The sequence below is a fragment of the Carcharodon carcharias genome, chromosome 27 (assembly GCF_017639515.1).
Source record: "Carcharodon carcharias isolate sCarCar2 chromosome 27, sCarCar2.pri, whole genome shotgun sequence".
Taxonomy (NCBI): Eukaryota; Metazoa; Chordata; class Chondrichthyes; order Lamniformes; family Lamnidae; genus Carcharodon; species Carcharodon carcharias.
The window spans coordinates 13,689,317-13,706,924 of record NC_054493.1 but is presented as its reverse complement, the minus strand read 5'-3'; the positions used below and the strand labels follow the sequence as shown (position 1 = coordinate 13,706,924).

At 45.7% G+C, this 17,608-nt stretch overlaps 1 protein-coding gene and 1 pseudogene across 1 annotated transcript; one reads left to right on the top strand and one right to left on the bottom strand.

The window, feature by feature from the left end:
• LOC121270271 overlaps positions 1 to 17,376 on the bottom strand; it is a 31,047-nt pseudogene extending 13,671 nt beyond the window's left edge.
• Positions 8,470 to 11,928, top strand: LOC121270401 (zinc finger protein 229-like). Its single transcript, XM_041175710.1, has 2 exons — positions 8,470 to 8,504; positions 10,528 to 11,928. Exon 2 carries the CDS (start codon positions 10,637 to 10,639, stop codon positions 11,840 to 11,842), a length of 1,206 nt encoding a protein of 401 aa, XP_041031644.1. The 5' UTR covers positions 8,470 to 8,504; positions 10,528 to 10,636; the 3' UTR covers positions 11,843 to 11,928.
• Positions 17,377 to 17,608: the final 232 nt, after the last annotated feature.

Below are 17,608 nucleotides of genomic sequence, written 5' to 3'. Positions count from 1 at the left end.
CAGCATTCTGCAGTCTCTCTCTACTTAAATAATTTCTGCTTTTCCATTCCTCTTGTCAAAGTGGAAAACCTCACATTTTCCCAAATCATGCACCATCTGCAAGTGTTTTCCCATTCACTTAACCTAGCTCTTTGTCTCCTCACAACTAGATTTCCTACCCATCTTTGTATTGTCAGCAAATTTGGCTGCAATACACTTGGCCCATTCAACCACATCATTAATATAGGTTGTAAATGGTTGAGGTTCCAGCACTGATCCTATAAGACCACAAAACATCGGAGCAGAAATGAGGCCATTCAGCCCATCGAGTCTGCTCCGCCATTCAATCATGGTTGTTAAGTTTCTCAACCCCATTCTCCCATCTTCTCCCCGTAACCTTTGATCCCCTTACCAATCAAGAACCTATCTATCTCGGTCTTAAATACACTCAATGACCTGGCCTCCACAGCCTTCTGTGGCAATGAATTCCATAGATTAACCACTCTCTGGCGAAAGAAGTTTCTCCTCATCTCTGTTCTAAAAGGTCTTCCCTTTACTCTGAGGCTGTGCCCTCGGGTCCTTGTCTCTCCTACTAATGGAAATGTATTCCCCACGACCACTCTATCCAGGCATTTCAGTATTCTGTAAGTTACAATCAGATACCCCCTAATCCTTCTAAACTCCATCAAGTATAGACCCAGAGTCCTCAAACGTTCCTCATATGTTAAGCCTTTCATTCCTGGGATCATTCTCGTGAATCTCCTCTGGACCCTCTCCATGGCCAACACATCCTTCCTAAGATACCAGGCCCAAAATTGCTCACAATATTCTAAATGTGGTCTGACCAGAGCCTTATAAAGCCTCAGCAGCACATCCCTACTTTAAAATTCCAGTCCTCTCGAAATAAATGCCAACATTGCATTTACCTTCCTAACTACTGACTCAACCTGCAAGTTAACCTTAAGAGATCCTGGACTAGGACTCCCAAGTCCCTTTACACTCCAGATTTATGAATTCTCTCCCCATTTAGAAAATAGTCTATGCCTCTATTCTTCCTACCAATATGCATGACCTCACACTTCCCACATTGTATTCCATCTGCCACTTCTTTCCCCATTCTCCAAACCTGTCCAAATCCTTCTGCAGCCTCCCTGCCTCCTCAATACTACCTGTCCCTCCACCTATCTTTGTATCATCTGCAAACTTAGCCAGGATGCCCTCAGTTCCTTCATCTAGATCATTAATGTATAAAGCGAAAAGTTGTGGTCCCAACACCGACCCTTGCGGAACTCCACTAGTCACTGGCCGCCATCCTGAGAAGGACATCCTTATCTCAACTCTCTACCTCCTGCCAGACAGCCAGTCTTCTATCCATGCTAGTACCTTGCCTCTAACACCATGGGCTCTTATCTTACTGAACAGCCTCCTGTGCAGCACCTTGTCAAAGGCCTTCTGGAAGTCCAAGTGGATAACATTCATTGGCTCTCCTTTGTCTAACCTGCTCATTACATCCTCAAAGAATTCTAACAGATTTGTCAGGCATGACCTCCCCTTGATGAAACCATGCTGACTTTGCCCTATTTTACCATGCACTTCCAAGTATTCTGAAATCTCATCTTTAATAACGGACTCTAAAATCTTACCAACGACTGAGGTCAGGCTAATCGGCCTGTAATTTCCCATCTTTTGCCTCACTCCCTTCTTAAACAGGGGGGTTACATTAGTGATTTTCCAGTCCTCTGGGATCCTCCCTGACTCCAGTGATTCCTGAAAGATCACCACTAATGCCTCCACTATCTCTTCAGCTATCTCCTTCAGAACTCTGGGGTGTAATCCATCTGGTGATTTAACCACCTTCAGACTTTTCAGTTTTCCTAGCACCTTCTCCTTGGTAATGTCCACCATACTCACCTCTGCCCCCCGACTCTCTTAAATTTTGGGGATGTTACTTGTGTCTTCCTCTGTGAAGACTGAAGCAAAGTACCTGTTCAGTTCCTCCTCCATTTCTTTGTTCGCCATTATCATTTCTCCAGCATCATTTTCCAGCAGCCCAATGTCCACTTTTACCTCTCTCTTACCCTTTATATATCTAAAAAATTCTTGCAATCTTCTTTTATATTACTGGTTAGTTTACCCTCATATTTAATCTCATCCCTCCTTGTTTTTTTTTTAGTTGTCCTCTGTTGGTCTTTGTAGGTTTCCCAATCCCCTGGCTTCCCACTGCTCTTCACCGCATTGTATGCTTCTCTTTAGCTTTAATGCTGTCCCTGACTTCCCTTGTCAGCCGTGGTTGCCTCGTCCTCCCTTTAGTATGCTTCTTCTTCCTAGGGATTAATTTTTGCTGTGTCTCCCAAATTACTCCCAGAAACTCCTGCCATTGCTGTTCCACTGTCTTTCCTGCTAGGCTCATCTCCCAGTCAATTCTGGCCAGCTCCTCCCTCATGCCTCTGTAGTTGCCTTTATTCAACTGTAATACCGTTACATCTGATTCCAGCTTTTTCCTCGCAAATTGCAGGGTAAATTCTATCATATTATAGTCACTTGCTCCTAAGGTTTCCTTCACCTTAAGCTCCTTTATCAAATCTGCTTCATTACACATCACTAAATCTAGAATTGCCTGTTCCCTAGTGGGCTCCACCACAAGCTGCTCCAAAAAGCCATCTCGTAGACATTCCCCAAATTTCTTTTCTTGGGATCCACTACCAACTTAATTTTCCCAGTCTACCTGCACATTGAAATCCCCCATGATCACTGTAACCATGCCTTTCTTACATGTCTTTTCTATCTCCTGGTGTATCTTGTGCTCCACATCCTGACTCCTGTTCGGAGGCCTGTACATAACTCCCATTAGGGTTTTTTTACCTTTGCGGTTCCTCAACTCTATTCATACAGATTCTACATCATCTGACCCTACGTCGTTTCTTGCTATCAATTTAATTTAATTTCTTACTAACAAAGCAACCGCACCCGCTCTGCCAACCTGTCTATCTTTTCGATAGGATGTATATCCTTGGATATTTAGCTCCCAGTCCTGACCGCCTGCAGCCATGTGTCTGCAATGCCCACCACATCATACCTGCCAATTTCAATCTGTGCCACAAGCTCATTTACCCTATTTCCTATACCGCGTGCAATCAGATACAACACCTTCAGTCCTGTATTTCCTGTCCCTCTTCTCATTGTCGTCATTTTATCTGATGTGCATCAAGTTAGATTCCTAGCCCTTTCCAAACATTCTGTCCTATTTTGTGTTCTGGAGAATTTAATAGCCTCTCCTGGGCTCTCCTTCTTTTTCAGTTTTTTCATTATTTTCCATGAAGTTGAATCCACCCCCCACATGCAAACCTGCTGCTTTGTTTCCCATTAGTCATACTTCTTGGAGTTTTACCCGTCTCTCCCCACCGTAACACCACCCCCCCCCCCCCCCCCCCACCCCCCACCCCCGCCCCCCGACTTTCTAGTTTAAAGTCCTGTTGACCACCCTATTTACCCTTTTCGCTAGAACATTGGTCCCAGATTGGTTCAGGTGGAGACCGTCCCAATGGTACAGATCCTTCCTGTTCCAATACTGATGCCAGTGCCCATGAAATGGAACTCCTCCTTCCCACACCACTCCTTTAGCCACATGTTTACTTCCCTTATTCTCGCATCCCTATGCCAATTTTCACGTGGCTCGGGTTGTAATCCGGAGACCTGTTCTTTAATTTAGTTCCTAGTTCCTGATAATCCCCAAACAGGTCCTTTTTCCTAGTCTTATCTATGTTATTTGTCCCGACGTGGACCACAACAACTGAATCCTCCCCTCCCTCTCCAAAATCCTTTCAAGCCGGTCAGTGATGTCCTTCACCCTGGCACCGGGCAGGCAACATACCATGCAGGACTCTCAATCCTGCTTACAAAGGATGCTATCAATTCCCCTAATTATAGAATCCCCTACAACTACCACTTGTCTTTTTGTTCCCCCCTTTTGAATGGCCTCCTGTGCTACAGTGCCTTGGTCAGCTGGCTCACCCTCCCTACAGCCCTGTTCCTTATCCACACAGGGAGCAAGTACCTCATACCTGTTGGACAAGGTCAAAAGCTGAGGCTCCTCTGTTTCTGAACACAGAATCCCTCTACCTGCCTCACTTACAGTCACACCCTGCTGACCCTGACCACTGACTGAATTTGAGGTACTTAATCTACGGGGTGTGACCGCCTCCTGAAACAAAGCATCCAGGTAACGTTCCCCCTCCCGGATGTGCCGCAGCTTCCAGAGCTCGGACTCCAGCTCATCAATTCTGAGCCGGAGTTCCTCCAGCAACCAACACTTGCTATAGATATGGTCACTATAGCTCGCAATGGGATCTGCCAGCTCCGACATCATACAGCTACAGCACTTCACCTGCCCAGCCATCTTGACTTAGATAATTAATTTATTAATTAGCTTTGCAGTGTTTTTTTTCAAATTTGGTGCAGATTTCCTACGAACCAATCAGGTCACAGCTTTCCTGTGACGTCACTTTTTCAGTTTTATCCTGCATCTCCACCGCTCTCCTCGCGCTCTTTTATCCTGTGTCTCCGCCGCCCTCCTCGCGCTCTTTTATCCCCGTGGCATTCCAGCAGTTAGTCTACCAACCTGAAAATGGCCCATTTATCCAGACCCTCTGTTTCCTGTTAGTTATCCAATCCTCTAACCATACTATTATATCAGCCCAACACCTTATCACTTAGCCTGTGCAGTTAACTTTTATGTGACAGCTAAATGAATACCTTTTTGAAATCCTAATGCACTACATCTGCTGGTTTCTATTATCCACCCAGCTAGTTACATCCTCAAAGAACTTTAAGAAAATTGTCAAACACGATTTCCCTTTCAGAAAACCATGTTGCCTCTGATTGTATTATGACAGTGATTGTTTTTGGAATTTTCTTCAGAGGAAGAGGACTTACACACAGTTAATTCAAACCAAAAGAAAAGTTAGGTCTGAATTTCTAGCCTGAACTTCCAGTGATGGTTTTTGGAAACTCCTTTGACAGGGGGATTTGTAAACGGGAAACACAAACCAAGCATCACATCAAGATCTGACATAGTCATTCGATTGATCAGGACCTGAACATCATCAGATTTTGAACATGGAAGCAAACAGCCCTGTTCAAAGTGGGGTGGTAAGGTTCATGTGATATGAATGTCCAGTATGGCTGTCCACTCCCATTGTGAGTTTGTGGGAGCTCATCAAACTCTTCCAGTTGAAGCCGGACCAACAGATCGGCTGGAATTAAATGATTACAGACATGGAAGGAGCGTTAAACATCCTGTGAATTCTTCCACTAATTCACACTGTTCTCCAAGGGATGAGTTCAAAGAGAAATAATCGCAACACTGTGTAATTTCCTGAAATAATCCCTGCTGTCTGTCCTGAATGAATAAATGTTGAAATGTTTGCTCCACACCCACAGGGTTTCATCTGTTTAAAGCCACAAACAGAAAGGTCCAGTTTTCTGCTGGAGTTTGACACAAATCTGCTTTCAAAATAATGCAGTTTCAGCCATTGAGAGAGACATGGCCTCAGCTCCGCCCCCTTATTCACTCCGATTGGTTGGAGGACCAGCCGCTCCGGCTCGGTCCTCCAGCCCCGTACCCTCTTCCTATTGGTCTGAAACCTCCGCCAATCATTCCCCGCCATTGTGACCTGGAGCATGCGCAGTTCGGGTGATGTCCATGGACCGACGCTTGTTTGTCTCATCTTCAGGCGGGAAGGAGGCGGAGAAGCGGAGGTAGCGTTAGGGGCAGTGGGTGGGAGGGGAGGCTTCACAAACACCCAGTGGAGGCCTCAGCACCCCCAGTAAGAAAGTGCCAGGCCCGCCTTTGCACCGAACGGAACGGCAGCTGCGGACTTTCTCCCGGTGCCAGGCCCGAGTGGACAAATGTGGGTTAATGAAGGAAATGCAGCAATGGGTTTGTTAATGAGAAATTATCTTTAACTCACTTTACTGATCCTGGAGCAGTAGGAGAGAATGGTGTGAATTTCTATCCTAGACTGACGGGGTGGATTTTGGAAACTCCTTTTACTGGGGTTTAGGAGGATTTACAGACGGGAAAGCCAAACAGACCTGGAGCCTGAAACAAAAACAAAAAGAGCTGGAAAAATTCAGCGGGTCTGACAGCATCTGCGAGAGGAACACAGTTAACGTTTCTAGTCCGTATGACTTTTCATCAGAAGTAAGACCTGGAGCCTGATTCCCTTCCCTGAAGGATATTAGTGTTGCAGTTGGGTTCAGTTCCACAAATTACCAGATTCATTCAGCTCAATTTCCCAACCTATGTTTGTCTTTTCTCTCTCAATCCCTCTTTTCTGTTTTAAATCAGTTTCATAGGATATTAGAAGGAGAGGAATTGCAGTCAGGAAATTTAAATCAAGCATCACATTAGGATCTGACAGAGTCTCTCGATTCATCAAGACCTGAATACCATCAACCTTTGAACATGGAAGTAAAAAGCACCATTCACACTGAGGAGAAACCAGGGAAATGTGGAGACTATGGGAAGGGATTCAATTACCCATCTGAGCTAGAAATTTATCAGCGCTGTCACACTGGGGAGAGGACATTTCCCCACTTTGACTGTGGGAAAGAATTCATTGATTCAACCGACCTGCTAACACATCAGCGAGTTCACACTGAGGAGAGGCCATTCACCTGCTCCGAGTTTGGGAAGGGATTCACAAACTCAAACCACCTGCTGAAACATCTGCGAGTTCACAGTGGGGAGAGACTGTTCACCTGCTCCGAGTGTGGGAAGGGATTTACTCAGTCATCCCATCTGCAGACACACCAATGAGTTCACAGTGTGGAGAGACCTTTCACCTGTTTCGTGTGTGGGAAGAGATTCACTCGGTCATCCACGCTGATGAGTCACCAGCGACTTAACAAATAATTACAGTGATTGGATTTTGCTGTTAATCATGCCTAGGACTGAACCATGTTCATTGTGGTCTGTTTTTGCTGATGTTAATAAACTCCAGCCCAGTTATAATGGTTAATATTTTGGATAAAAGTCAAATAAATCAACTTTGTTCTAAATGCACAATGTGGTGAAACTTCTAATATCTCTAACGGGAGTTAGTTCCTTTTGAAGTGCTCTCCCTTTCCCCGTATCCTCCTCCTCACCTCGAACAACAAGTGTGAGGAGCTCATGGAGCTTCTTTATCACTAAGATTGAGACAATCTGATCAGCTGCCTCTGCTGCTTCCCTCCCTTCCACTAACCTACCTGGAAAAGTTGTATCTGAAGCGCCTTCTTGTCCAAGCTCTGCACTTGCATCTTTCTCCAGTTTCTCTCCTATCTTCTATCGCCCTCAGCTCATTTTGTCTCTGAGACTTGCCTTCGGCTTCCTTAACACTATTCTCACTAAACTGCTGACTATCCAACTTCCACATTTTAGACAATATCCTTAATGTTCTCTCTCTTTTCATACTGTCCCTCTCACCTTTAAATCCACTGTTGTCTCCCATCGTAAGAAAATCCTTCGACCCCACCGTCCTCCCCCACTCTCTTTTCTCTGACTTTGTACTTGTTGGTAAACTGTTCGATCTCTAATTTTTTTCCAGTTTGGATCAAAGGTTCCTGACCTGAAGCATTCACTCTGTTTCCCTCTCTGTAGATACTGTTTAACCTGCTCAGAATTTCCAATATTTTCTGTTTTGAGGTCAAACAAATATACGAATTAGGAGGAGGAGTAGGCCACTCGGCCCCTTGAGCCTGATCTAATTGAGCTGATCTAATTGTAAGCTTAACTCCACATTCCTGTCCACCCCTGATAATTTTTCACCTCCTTGCTTATCAAGAATCTTTCGAGCTCTGCCTTAAAAATATTCAAAGACTCTGCTTCCACCACCTTTTGAGGAAGACAATTCCAAAGACTCATGACCTTATGAGAGAAAAAATTTCTCTTCATCTCTGTCTTAAATGGGCCACCCCTTATTTTTAAACAGTGACATACCCCGCCCAGTTCTAGGTCGGATTTCCACCTAGAGTATTACAATATTTTGTTTTTGGGTTAGAGAGGATCAGTTTTCTCTGGAATGAGATAACAGTAACTATCACCCTGTTATACATGAAACTAAACTCACTGTTAATTCCCCATCAGTAACAATGTTAAACACAAAGTTTCCAGCCGGGATTGAACCCGGACTTTCTCATGTAAAGTAAACGTGATAATCACTGCATTGGGGAAATGAGTGTGAATCCCCCCCGGACAGAGGGGAACTGACCATCCATCTCCAGCTCTAATTCCCAAACAGAAAATACTGCCAAGAATCAGCAAGTCAGGCTGAGTCTGTGGCCGCTCTCAGCGTTTGAAACAGTCACAATGCCCGGGTGATTGACGGCAGCTCCGGACCAATAGGAAGAGGGGGCGGGGCTGGGGGTCCCAGCAGCTGGGCCTGGTCCTCCAATCAATCGGAGTGAATGAGGGGGCGGAGCCAGGCCGTGACTGAAGCATGCGCAGTGCGGGTAATGGCGATGGAGAGACGGGACCACAATGGGTAAAGGTGGGGATGGCAGGGCGGAGGGAGCGATGGATCTGGCGGGTGGACGGAGAGGCTCCGGAAACATGTTGTGTAAACCTCAAACCCCGGAAATAAACTGACCGGTTCCCCCTTCCCCCATTTACACCGAGCGAGGCCGCAACTCCCAGATCAATGAAGAGCCGGTTTGTATCAGGCTGGGCATTGGTTCCAGAGGCTGGTCCCTGGTCTCCGGTGTCGGTTCTTTATCATTGAATCATTGAATGGAGGACATTCAGCCCGTTCTGCCCGTGCTGTCTCTGCAAGAGCAAATCAGCTGGTCCCACTCCCCTGCCCTTTCACTACAAGATCAGCAGCAGATATTTCCCATCCCCATTTACCTGTGGAGAAGATGATGTTTGACCTTCTTGAACCGCTGCAGTCCATCTGGTGAAGATGCTCCCACAACTATGGACAATACAGATGGGAGTGCAGAGATCTTGGAGGGTTGTGAGGCTGCAAGAGATTAAAGAGATAGAGAGAGGCAAGACCATGGAGGGATTTAAAAACAAGGATGAGAAATTAAAAGTTTTATTGCTTTTTAAACAGGAACCTTTGTAGGTCAGTGAGCAGATGGGTAATGGGTGAACACGTCCTGGTGTGACTAAGCACACAGGCAGCAGAATTTTGGATCACCTCAAGATCACAGGGAGGTTAAATGTTTGGAGAGAGCCTAAGAACATAAGAAATAGGAGTAGGAGTCGGCCATTCAGCCCTTCGAACCTGCTCCTCCATTCAATCAGATAATTTCTACTTCAATACCATTTTCCTGCACTATCCCCGGATCCCTTTATGTTTCTAAGATGTAGAAATCTATCAATCTTAGTCTTGAACATACTCAATGACTGAGCCGCCACAATCCTGTGGGGCAGTGAATTCCAAAGATTCACCACCATCTGAGTGAAAAAAATCCTCCTTGTCTCAGTCCCAAATGGCCTGCCCTTTATTCTGAGACTCTCTCACCTGGCTCCAGAACCTCCAGCCAGAGTTAAGTCTAGAAATAACAAGGGAATGGATGACAGTTTCTGCAGCAGATGAACTGAGACTAGGTGGAGTCAGGAGATGTTACTGAGGTGGGAATAGGCGGTCTTGATGATGATGTGTTTTTGTGTTTGAAAGTTCATCTTGGAGTGAAATGTTTTGCCATGGTTTTGAACAGTCTGGTTCATCCTCAGACAGTTGGCAGGTAGAGGGATGGAGGTGATGGCTCAGGAGTGGAGTTTACAGATGGGACTGAAGACAATGGCTTTGGTCTTCCCAGTATTTCAATAGAGTAAATTTCTGCTCATCGAGTACTGGATGTCAGACAAGTCAGGATGGTGTGTGACTTGGAGGAGAACTTGAAGGTGATGGTGTTCGCATATACCTGCTACCTGAGCCCTTCTTGATGGTGGAGGTTGAGGGTTTGGGAGATTCCGTTAAATTGTGGAGCATTTGCAGGTCTATAAAATGCCAATCCATTTCCATCTGCCTCTTCCACTGCCCCCCCACCCTCTCTCTTTCTATCCGATTACTCTCAATGTTTTTTTTTCTCTCTTTCTCCCACTTCTATCCTTTCCTTCACTCTGTCTTTCTTGGCACATAGAATTCTCTAGCCCAGAGGTCTCTGGATGCTCCATCTTTAAATATATTTAAGGCTGAGATGGAGAGATTTTTGGTCTCTCAGGGAATCAAGGGATATGGGGAGTGGGCAGGAAAGTGGAGTTGAAGACTAAGATCAGCCACGATCATGTTGAATGGTAGAGCAGGTTCCACAGGGTGTTTGTTCTTATAGAGGTGAGAGTCTTGTGTAGGCCAGACTGGGTGGCAGATTCCCTTCCTCAAAGGACATTAGTGAACCAATTGGGTTTTTACAAAAAAATGCAGCAGCTTTAATGGTCACTTCTTCCTAGTGCCAACCAAACAAATTACCAGGTTCATTCACTTAATTTCACAACCTGCCTTTGTGTTTTTTTGGGTTCTCTCTCACTTGTTTATTTTCTGTTTTAAATCAATTTCACAGGGTATTAGAAGGGCAGGATTTGCAGTCGTGAAATTCAAACCAAACATCACATCGGGACCTAACAAGAGTCGCCAATTTACCATAACCTGAACATCATCATATTTTGAACATGGAAGGAAAAAACACCATTCAGAGTGGGGAGAAACCATGGAAATGTGGAGACTGTGAGGAGGGATTCAGATCACCATCTGAACTGGAAGCTCATCGGCGCAGTCACACTGGGGAGAGGCCATTCACCTGCCCTGAGTGTGGGAAGAGATTCAGTCGGTCATCCAACCTGCTGCAACACCAGAGAGCTCACACTGGGGAAAGGCCATTCACCTGCACCCAGTGTGGGAAGGGATTCACTCAGTCATCCCACTTAGTGAGACACCAGCGAGTTCATAGTGGGGAGAGGCTGTTTACCTGCACCGAGTGTGGGAAGGGATTCACTCGATCATCAGGGCTGCTGACGCACCAGCGAGTTCACACTGGGGAGAGGCCGTTCACCTGCTCCCAGTGTGGAAAGGGATTTGCTCAGTCATCCAACTTGCTGAAACACCAGCGAGCTCACACTGATGAGAGACCTTTTAAATGCCCAGACTGTGGGAAATGCTATAAAAGTTCCCTGGATCTGATGCGCCATCAACTTGTTCACACTGACGAGAGACCATTCAGGTGCTCTCACTGCGGGACTGGGTTCAGGCGATCAGAAGAACTCACTGTACATCAGCGAGTTCACACTGGGGAGAGGCCATTCACCTGCTCCGAGTGTGGAAAGGGATTCACTCAGTCGTCTGCATTGTTGACACACCAGCGAGTTCACACAGGAGAGAGACCGTTCACCTGCTGCAAGTGTGGGAAGGGATTCACAGATCCATCCACCCTGCTGAAGCACCAGAGTGTTCACACTGATGAGAGACCTTTTAAATGCCCAGAGTGTGGGAAGTGCTATAAAAGTTCCCGGGAACTGATGTCCCATCAACGTGTTCACACTGATGAGAAACCTTTTAAATGCCCAGACTGCGGGAAGTGCTATAGAAGTTCCGGGGACCTGATGCGCCATCAACGTGTTCACACTGATGAGAGACCATTCAGGTGCTCTCACTGCGGGACTGGGTTCAGGGGATTAGAACAACTCACTGCACACCAGCGAATTCACACTGGGGAGAGACCATTCACCTGCATCATTTGTGGGAAGGGATTCGCTCAGTCATCCACCCTGCGGACACACCAGCGCGTTCACACTGGGGAGAGACCGTTCACCTGCCCTGACTGTGGGAAGGGATTCACCACCTCATCCACCCTGCTGAAACACCAGCGAGTTCACAGGTAACTATGGTGATGGTATTTTGCTGTTTATCACATTCTTGACTGAACCATGTCCATTGGTATCTGTTGCTGCTGATATTCATAAACTCCAGCCCTGTCATATGGATTAATTGTCTGGATAAACGTCAAATAAATCAGCTTTGGTCAAACATAGTGTGTTGAATCTTTTTAATATCTCTAACATAAGTTAGTTCCTTTTGAGGGGCTCTCCCTCTCCCCTGTCTCCTCCATCCTCCAACAACAAGTGTGAGGAGTTCATGGAGCATTTTTGTCCCTAAGATTGAGACAATCTGATCAGCTGCCTCTGCTACTTCCCTCCCACTAGCGCACTGGGCAAAACTGGTTCTGAAGTCCCCCCTTGTCTGAGCCCTGATCTCACATCTTTCTCCAATTTCGCTCCTATCTCAAAGCTCACCTTATCCATGAGACCTGCCTTCTGCTCCCTTGATCCAATTCTCGCTAAACTGCTGACCATCCAGCTTCCACATTTTAGCTGATCTTGTTGGCAGTTCTCTGTCTCTTCTAGTTCTGTCCCTCACCTTTAAATCCACTGTCATCACCCATCATTACAAAAACAACCTTTGAACTCACCAGCTTTGCAAACTAACGTCCTATCTCCAATTCTCCTTTCCTCTCCTTGGGAGTCTCCCCAAGGATCTATTCTTGGCCCCTCCTATTTCTCATCTACATGCTGCCATTAGGTGACATCACCCAAAAGCACCATGTTAGTTTTCACATGTACACTGATAATGCCCAGCTCTATCTCACCACCATCCCTCTCCATTCCTCCACTGTTACTAAAATATCAAACTGCTTATCCCACACCCAGTACTGGATGAGCAGAAATTTCCTCCAATTAAAAATTGGGAAGACCAAAGCCATTGTCTTCGGTCACCACTACAAATTCTGTTCCCTAACTACTGAGTCCATTCCTCCCCCTGGGAACTGTCTGAAGCTGAACCACACTCTTCACAATCGTGGTGTCAGATTTGACCCCAAGATGAGTTTCTGACCACATATCTACACCATCACTAATACCAGATATTTCAACCTTCATATCATCGCCTGTCTCCAGCCCATCCCAGCTCTTCTGCTGCTGAAACCCTCATCCAAGCCTGTGTTACCTTTAGACTTGGCGATTCCAATACATTCCTGACTAGACTCTCACTTTCACCCCACCCCCACACGGAAATGTGAGATCACCCAAAACTCTGCTGCCCATGTGCTTTCTCACACCAAGTCCTGTTCACCCATCGCCCCTGTGCTTACTGACTACATCAGCTCCTGGTCAAATAATGCCTCAATTTTTAAAAATTCACATGCTCACTTTCAAATCCCTCCATAACCCTATCCCTCCGTATCTCTGTAATCTCTAGTTTCACACCCTCTGAGATATCTGTGCTTCTCATTCTGACCTCTTTAACATCCCTGATTTTAATTACTCCACAATTGGTGGCAGGGCCTAGGCATGAAGCTCTGAAATTCTCCTTCTCTCTCCTGATTAAAGATTCTTGTTCAAATCTGCTGCTCCAATCAATGTTTTGCCGATCCACTTTAATGTTGCCCTATGTGTCAGTATCTTCTTTATGAAACCTCTGAAGCACCTTGGGGATGTCTTATTACATTAATTATATTATATAAATACAAGTTGTTACTGTTTCATATCAACCAGTTTGTGCACAGTAAAATTCCAAAAGCAGCAGTCAGACGAGTACCAATTAATCCAGTTTTTTTGGTGGTGTTAGTTAGAACATGAATGTTGGTCGCACTGCACCAGGAGAACTCCCCAGTGGATAGTCTGTGGAGCTGAAAGCTCTTGTATTCATTTAGAACCTTTCACATTCTCAGAACAGTGTTGGGTGGGGGAAGGCAGTGGTGTAGTGTCACTACATTGTCACTGGACTAGTAATCCAGGAACCCAGGGTAATGCTCTGGGGATCTGGGTTCATATCCCACCAAAGCAGATGATGGAATTTGAATTCAATAAAAATCTGGAATTAAAAGTCCAATGACAACCATGAAACCATTGTTCATTGTCGTAAAAACCTGTCTGGTTCATTGATGCCCTTAAGGGAAGGAAATCTGCCGTCCTTTCCTGGTCTGGCCTATGTGTGACTCCAGACCCACAGCGAGGTGGTTGGCTTTTAAACACCCTCTGAAATGGCCCAGCAAACCACTTGGTTGTATAAAAACCATTAAAAACAAGTCAGCACTGTGGGTGTACCTACGCTACATGGACTGCAGCAGTTCAAGAAAGCAGCTCACCACCACCTTCTCAAGGGCAATCAGGGATCATCAGTAAATGTGACGCCCACATCCCATGAATGAATAAAAACGTGTATCAATAATCAGGGTACTGTTACATTAATAATCAGAATCCAATTACAACAATAATGATGATTCTATTACATTAATGATCAGAGTCCAATTACTTTAATATTCAGGACCCCAACACATTAATAATCAGGATATTATTACATTAATAGTCTGGTACCTATTGCATCAACAATCAGGATCTTATTGTATAAATAATCAGTGTCCTATTACATTAATAATCAAGATTCTATTACATTAATAATCAGGATCTAATTACATTAATTACACGGTTCCCATTGCATTAATAATCAGCTGCCCATTGCTCCAATAATCAGGAAATTATTGCAATTATCAGGATGCTAATACATTAATAATCAAAATTATTTCAATGATAGAAAGGTAGGAGGGAGAGTAAGTTTTGAAGAGGACATAAGGAGGCCACAAAGGGACAAAGATAGGTTAAGTGAATGGGTAAAGATCTGGCAAATGGGGTATAGTGTGGGCAAATGTGGCATTGACCATTTTGTCAGGAAGAATAAAAAAGAAGCATATTATCTAAATGGTGAGAGATTGCAGAGCTCTGAGATTTTATTTATTCATTCATGGGATGTGGGTTTCGCTGGCTGGGCCAGCATTTATTGCCTATCCCTAGTTGCTCTTGAGAAGGTGGCAGTAAGCTGCCTTCCTGAACTGCTCCAGTCCATGTGGTGCAGGTACACCCACAGTGCTGTCAGGAAGGGAGTTCCAGAATTTTGACCCATCGACAGTGAAGGAACAGCAATATATTTCCAAGTCAGGATGGTGAATGACTTGGAGGGGAACTTCCAGGGGTGGTGTTCCCATCTATCTGCTGCCCTTGTCCTTCTAGATGATAGTGGTCGTGGGTTTGGAAGGTGCTGTTGATGGAGCCTTGGTGAAATCCTGCTAGTGCATCTTCTAGATGGTACATATTGCTGCTACTGTGTCTCAGTGGAAGAGGGAGTGAATGTTTGTGGATGTGGTGCCAGTCAAGCGGGCTGCTTTATCCTAGATGGTGTCAAGCTTCTTGAGTGTTGAGGGAGCTGCACTCATCCAGGCAAGTGTGGGGTATTTAATCACAATCCTGATTTGTGCCTTGTAGTTGGTAGACAGGCTTTGGGAAATTAGGAGATGAGTTACGTGTCACAGGATTGTTAGCCTCTGACCTAATTTTGTAGCCACATTATTTATATGGCTAGTCCAGTTCATTTTCTGGTCAATGATAACCCCAGGATGCTGATAGTGGGGGATTCAGTGAAGTTAATGCCATTGAACCTCAAGGGACGATGGTTTGATGCTCTCTTGTTGGTGATGGTCATTGCCTGGCATTTGTGTGGCACAAATGTTACTTGCCACTTGTCAACACAAGCCTGGATATTGTCCAGGCCCTGCTGCATTTGGACATGGACTGCTTCAGTATCTGAGGAGTCGCGAACGGTGCTGAACTTTGTGCAATCGTCAGCGAACTTCTGACGTTATGATGGAAGGAAGGTCATTGATGAAGCAGCTGAAGATGGTTGGGCCGAGGACACTACCCTGAGGAACTCCTGCGGTGATGTCCTGGAGCTGAGATGACTGACCACCAACAACCACAACCATCTTCCTTTCTGCCAGGTATGACTCCAACCAGTGGAGAGTTTTCCCCCGATTCCCATTGCTTTTGCAGACCTTTTCAGTGGAAATGTGCACTCCCAAAATCAAAGAGCATCAGCCCACTGGAAGCAATGTCAGTCCAACAGAGCATGAGCCCACTGGAAGAACAATCAGTCTAGCAGAAAGAAACCCTTCGCCTCTCCCACTTCACCAAGTGTCAAAATGAACATGGCTCAGTTCAGATGAGATTAACAGCAGCAATAATGGCAGAATCCAACCCCTCTAATCAACCATGAACTTGCTGGTGTGTCTGCAAGTTTGATAACTGAGTGAATCCCTACCCACACTCAGAGCTGGTGAATGGTCTCTCCCCAATGTGAACTCGCTGGTGATTCTGCAGATTGGCGGACAGACTGAATCCCTTCCCACATTCAGAGCAGATGAACGGTCTCTCCCCGGTGTGAACACGCTGGTGTGTCAGCAGGTTGGATAACTGGGTGAATCCCTTCCCACACGCAGAGCAGGTGAAGGGTCTCTCCCCGGTGTGAACTCGCTGGTGTGTCCGCGGGCTGGATGATTGCGTGAATCCCTTCCCAGACGCAGAGCAGGTGAGGGGCCTCTCCCCAGTGTGAACTCGCTGGTGTGTCCGCGGGCTGGATGATTGCGTGAATCCCTTCCCACACTCAAAACAGGTGAATGGCCTCTCCTTGGTGTGAACTCCCTGGTGTGCCACTAGGTGGGATGACTGAGTAAATCCCTTCCCACATTCAGAGCAGGTGAATGGCCTATCCCCAGTGTGAATTCGTTGGTGATTCCACAGTTCAGATGACTGGAGAAAATGCTTCCCACACTCAAAGCAGGTGAATGGCCTCTTCCCGGTGTGACCACATTGATGAATCTTCAGTGCAGACAGGGTACAGAATCCTTTCCCACACACAGAGCACGTGAATGGCCTCTCCCCAGTGTGAACACGTCGATGGGTTTCCAGTGCAGACGGGGTCCGGCATCCCTTTCCACAATCCCTACATTTCCATGGTTTCTCCATGGTGCGGGTTTCCTTCTTTCTTTCCAGGTTTGACGATCAGTTGAAGCCTCATCCACACACACAACACGTGTACTGTCTCTCCCTGTGATGAATGGTGTGATGCACTGGAATACACTCACTTAGGTCTCTCTGTCTCGGTGATTTTCCAGTCACACTGATGTTTAAAATCTTTTGGAGCAGACAAAACAGACAAACATTTCTTCTTCGAGATTCAAAGGCCGGTAATATTCAGGTCCCAATGAATCAGGTGACTGTTAGATTCTTACGTGAAGTTTGGTTTGATAATCTGTCCGCAAATCTGCCCATGCCAATGTCCTGTAAAAGGAGTTTACAAAGGTCATCACTGTCAGTATAGGATAGGAATTCAGACCAGGCAATTCTAGTTCCTATGGATCATTCTTTCCTCAAAAGCTGTAAATCTCCATCCCACATACTTTCCCTCCATTCTCACTCTACCGTACCTAATATACACCCTTCCAAATCTCCTGAAGGTGTGAATCCATGCTGATCGACAGATCCATGCTTACCAGTTCTTTATATCTATTGGAGAAAAACTCATGTACCATAGATACTGTATTACATGATACATGGGGGATGTGAGGGAGCACTTTATTTAGGAAGTGAGTGGTCATGACCTGGAGCTCTCCACTTAAGAGGATGGTGGAAGCAGAGACGATCAATGATTTTAAAATGAAATGGGATGGGCACTTGAAGGAAATAAATTTACAGCAGAATGGAGATATAGAGGGGGGATGGGACTGACTGACTGAATTGCTCAACAGAGAGTCAGCATTGACT

What these genes read in the sequence shown, in the direction of transcription:
- LOC121270401 (XM_041175710.1), top strand. Translation starts at nt 10,637, where the DNA reads ATGGAAGGAAAAAACACCATTCAGAGTGGGGAGAAACCATGGAAATGT.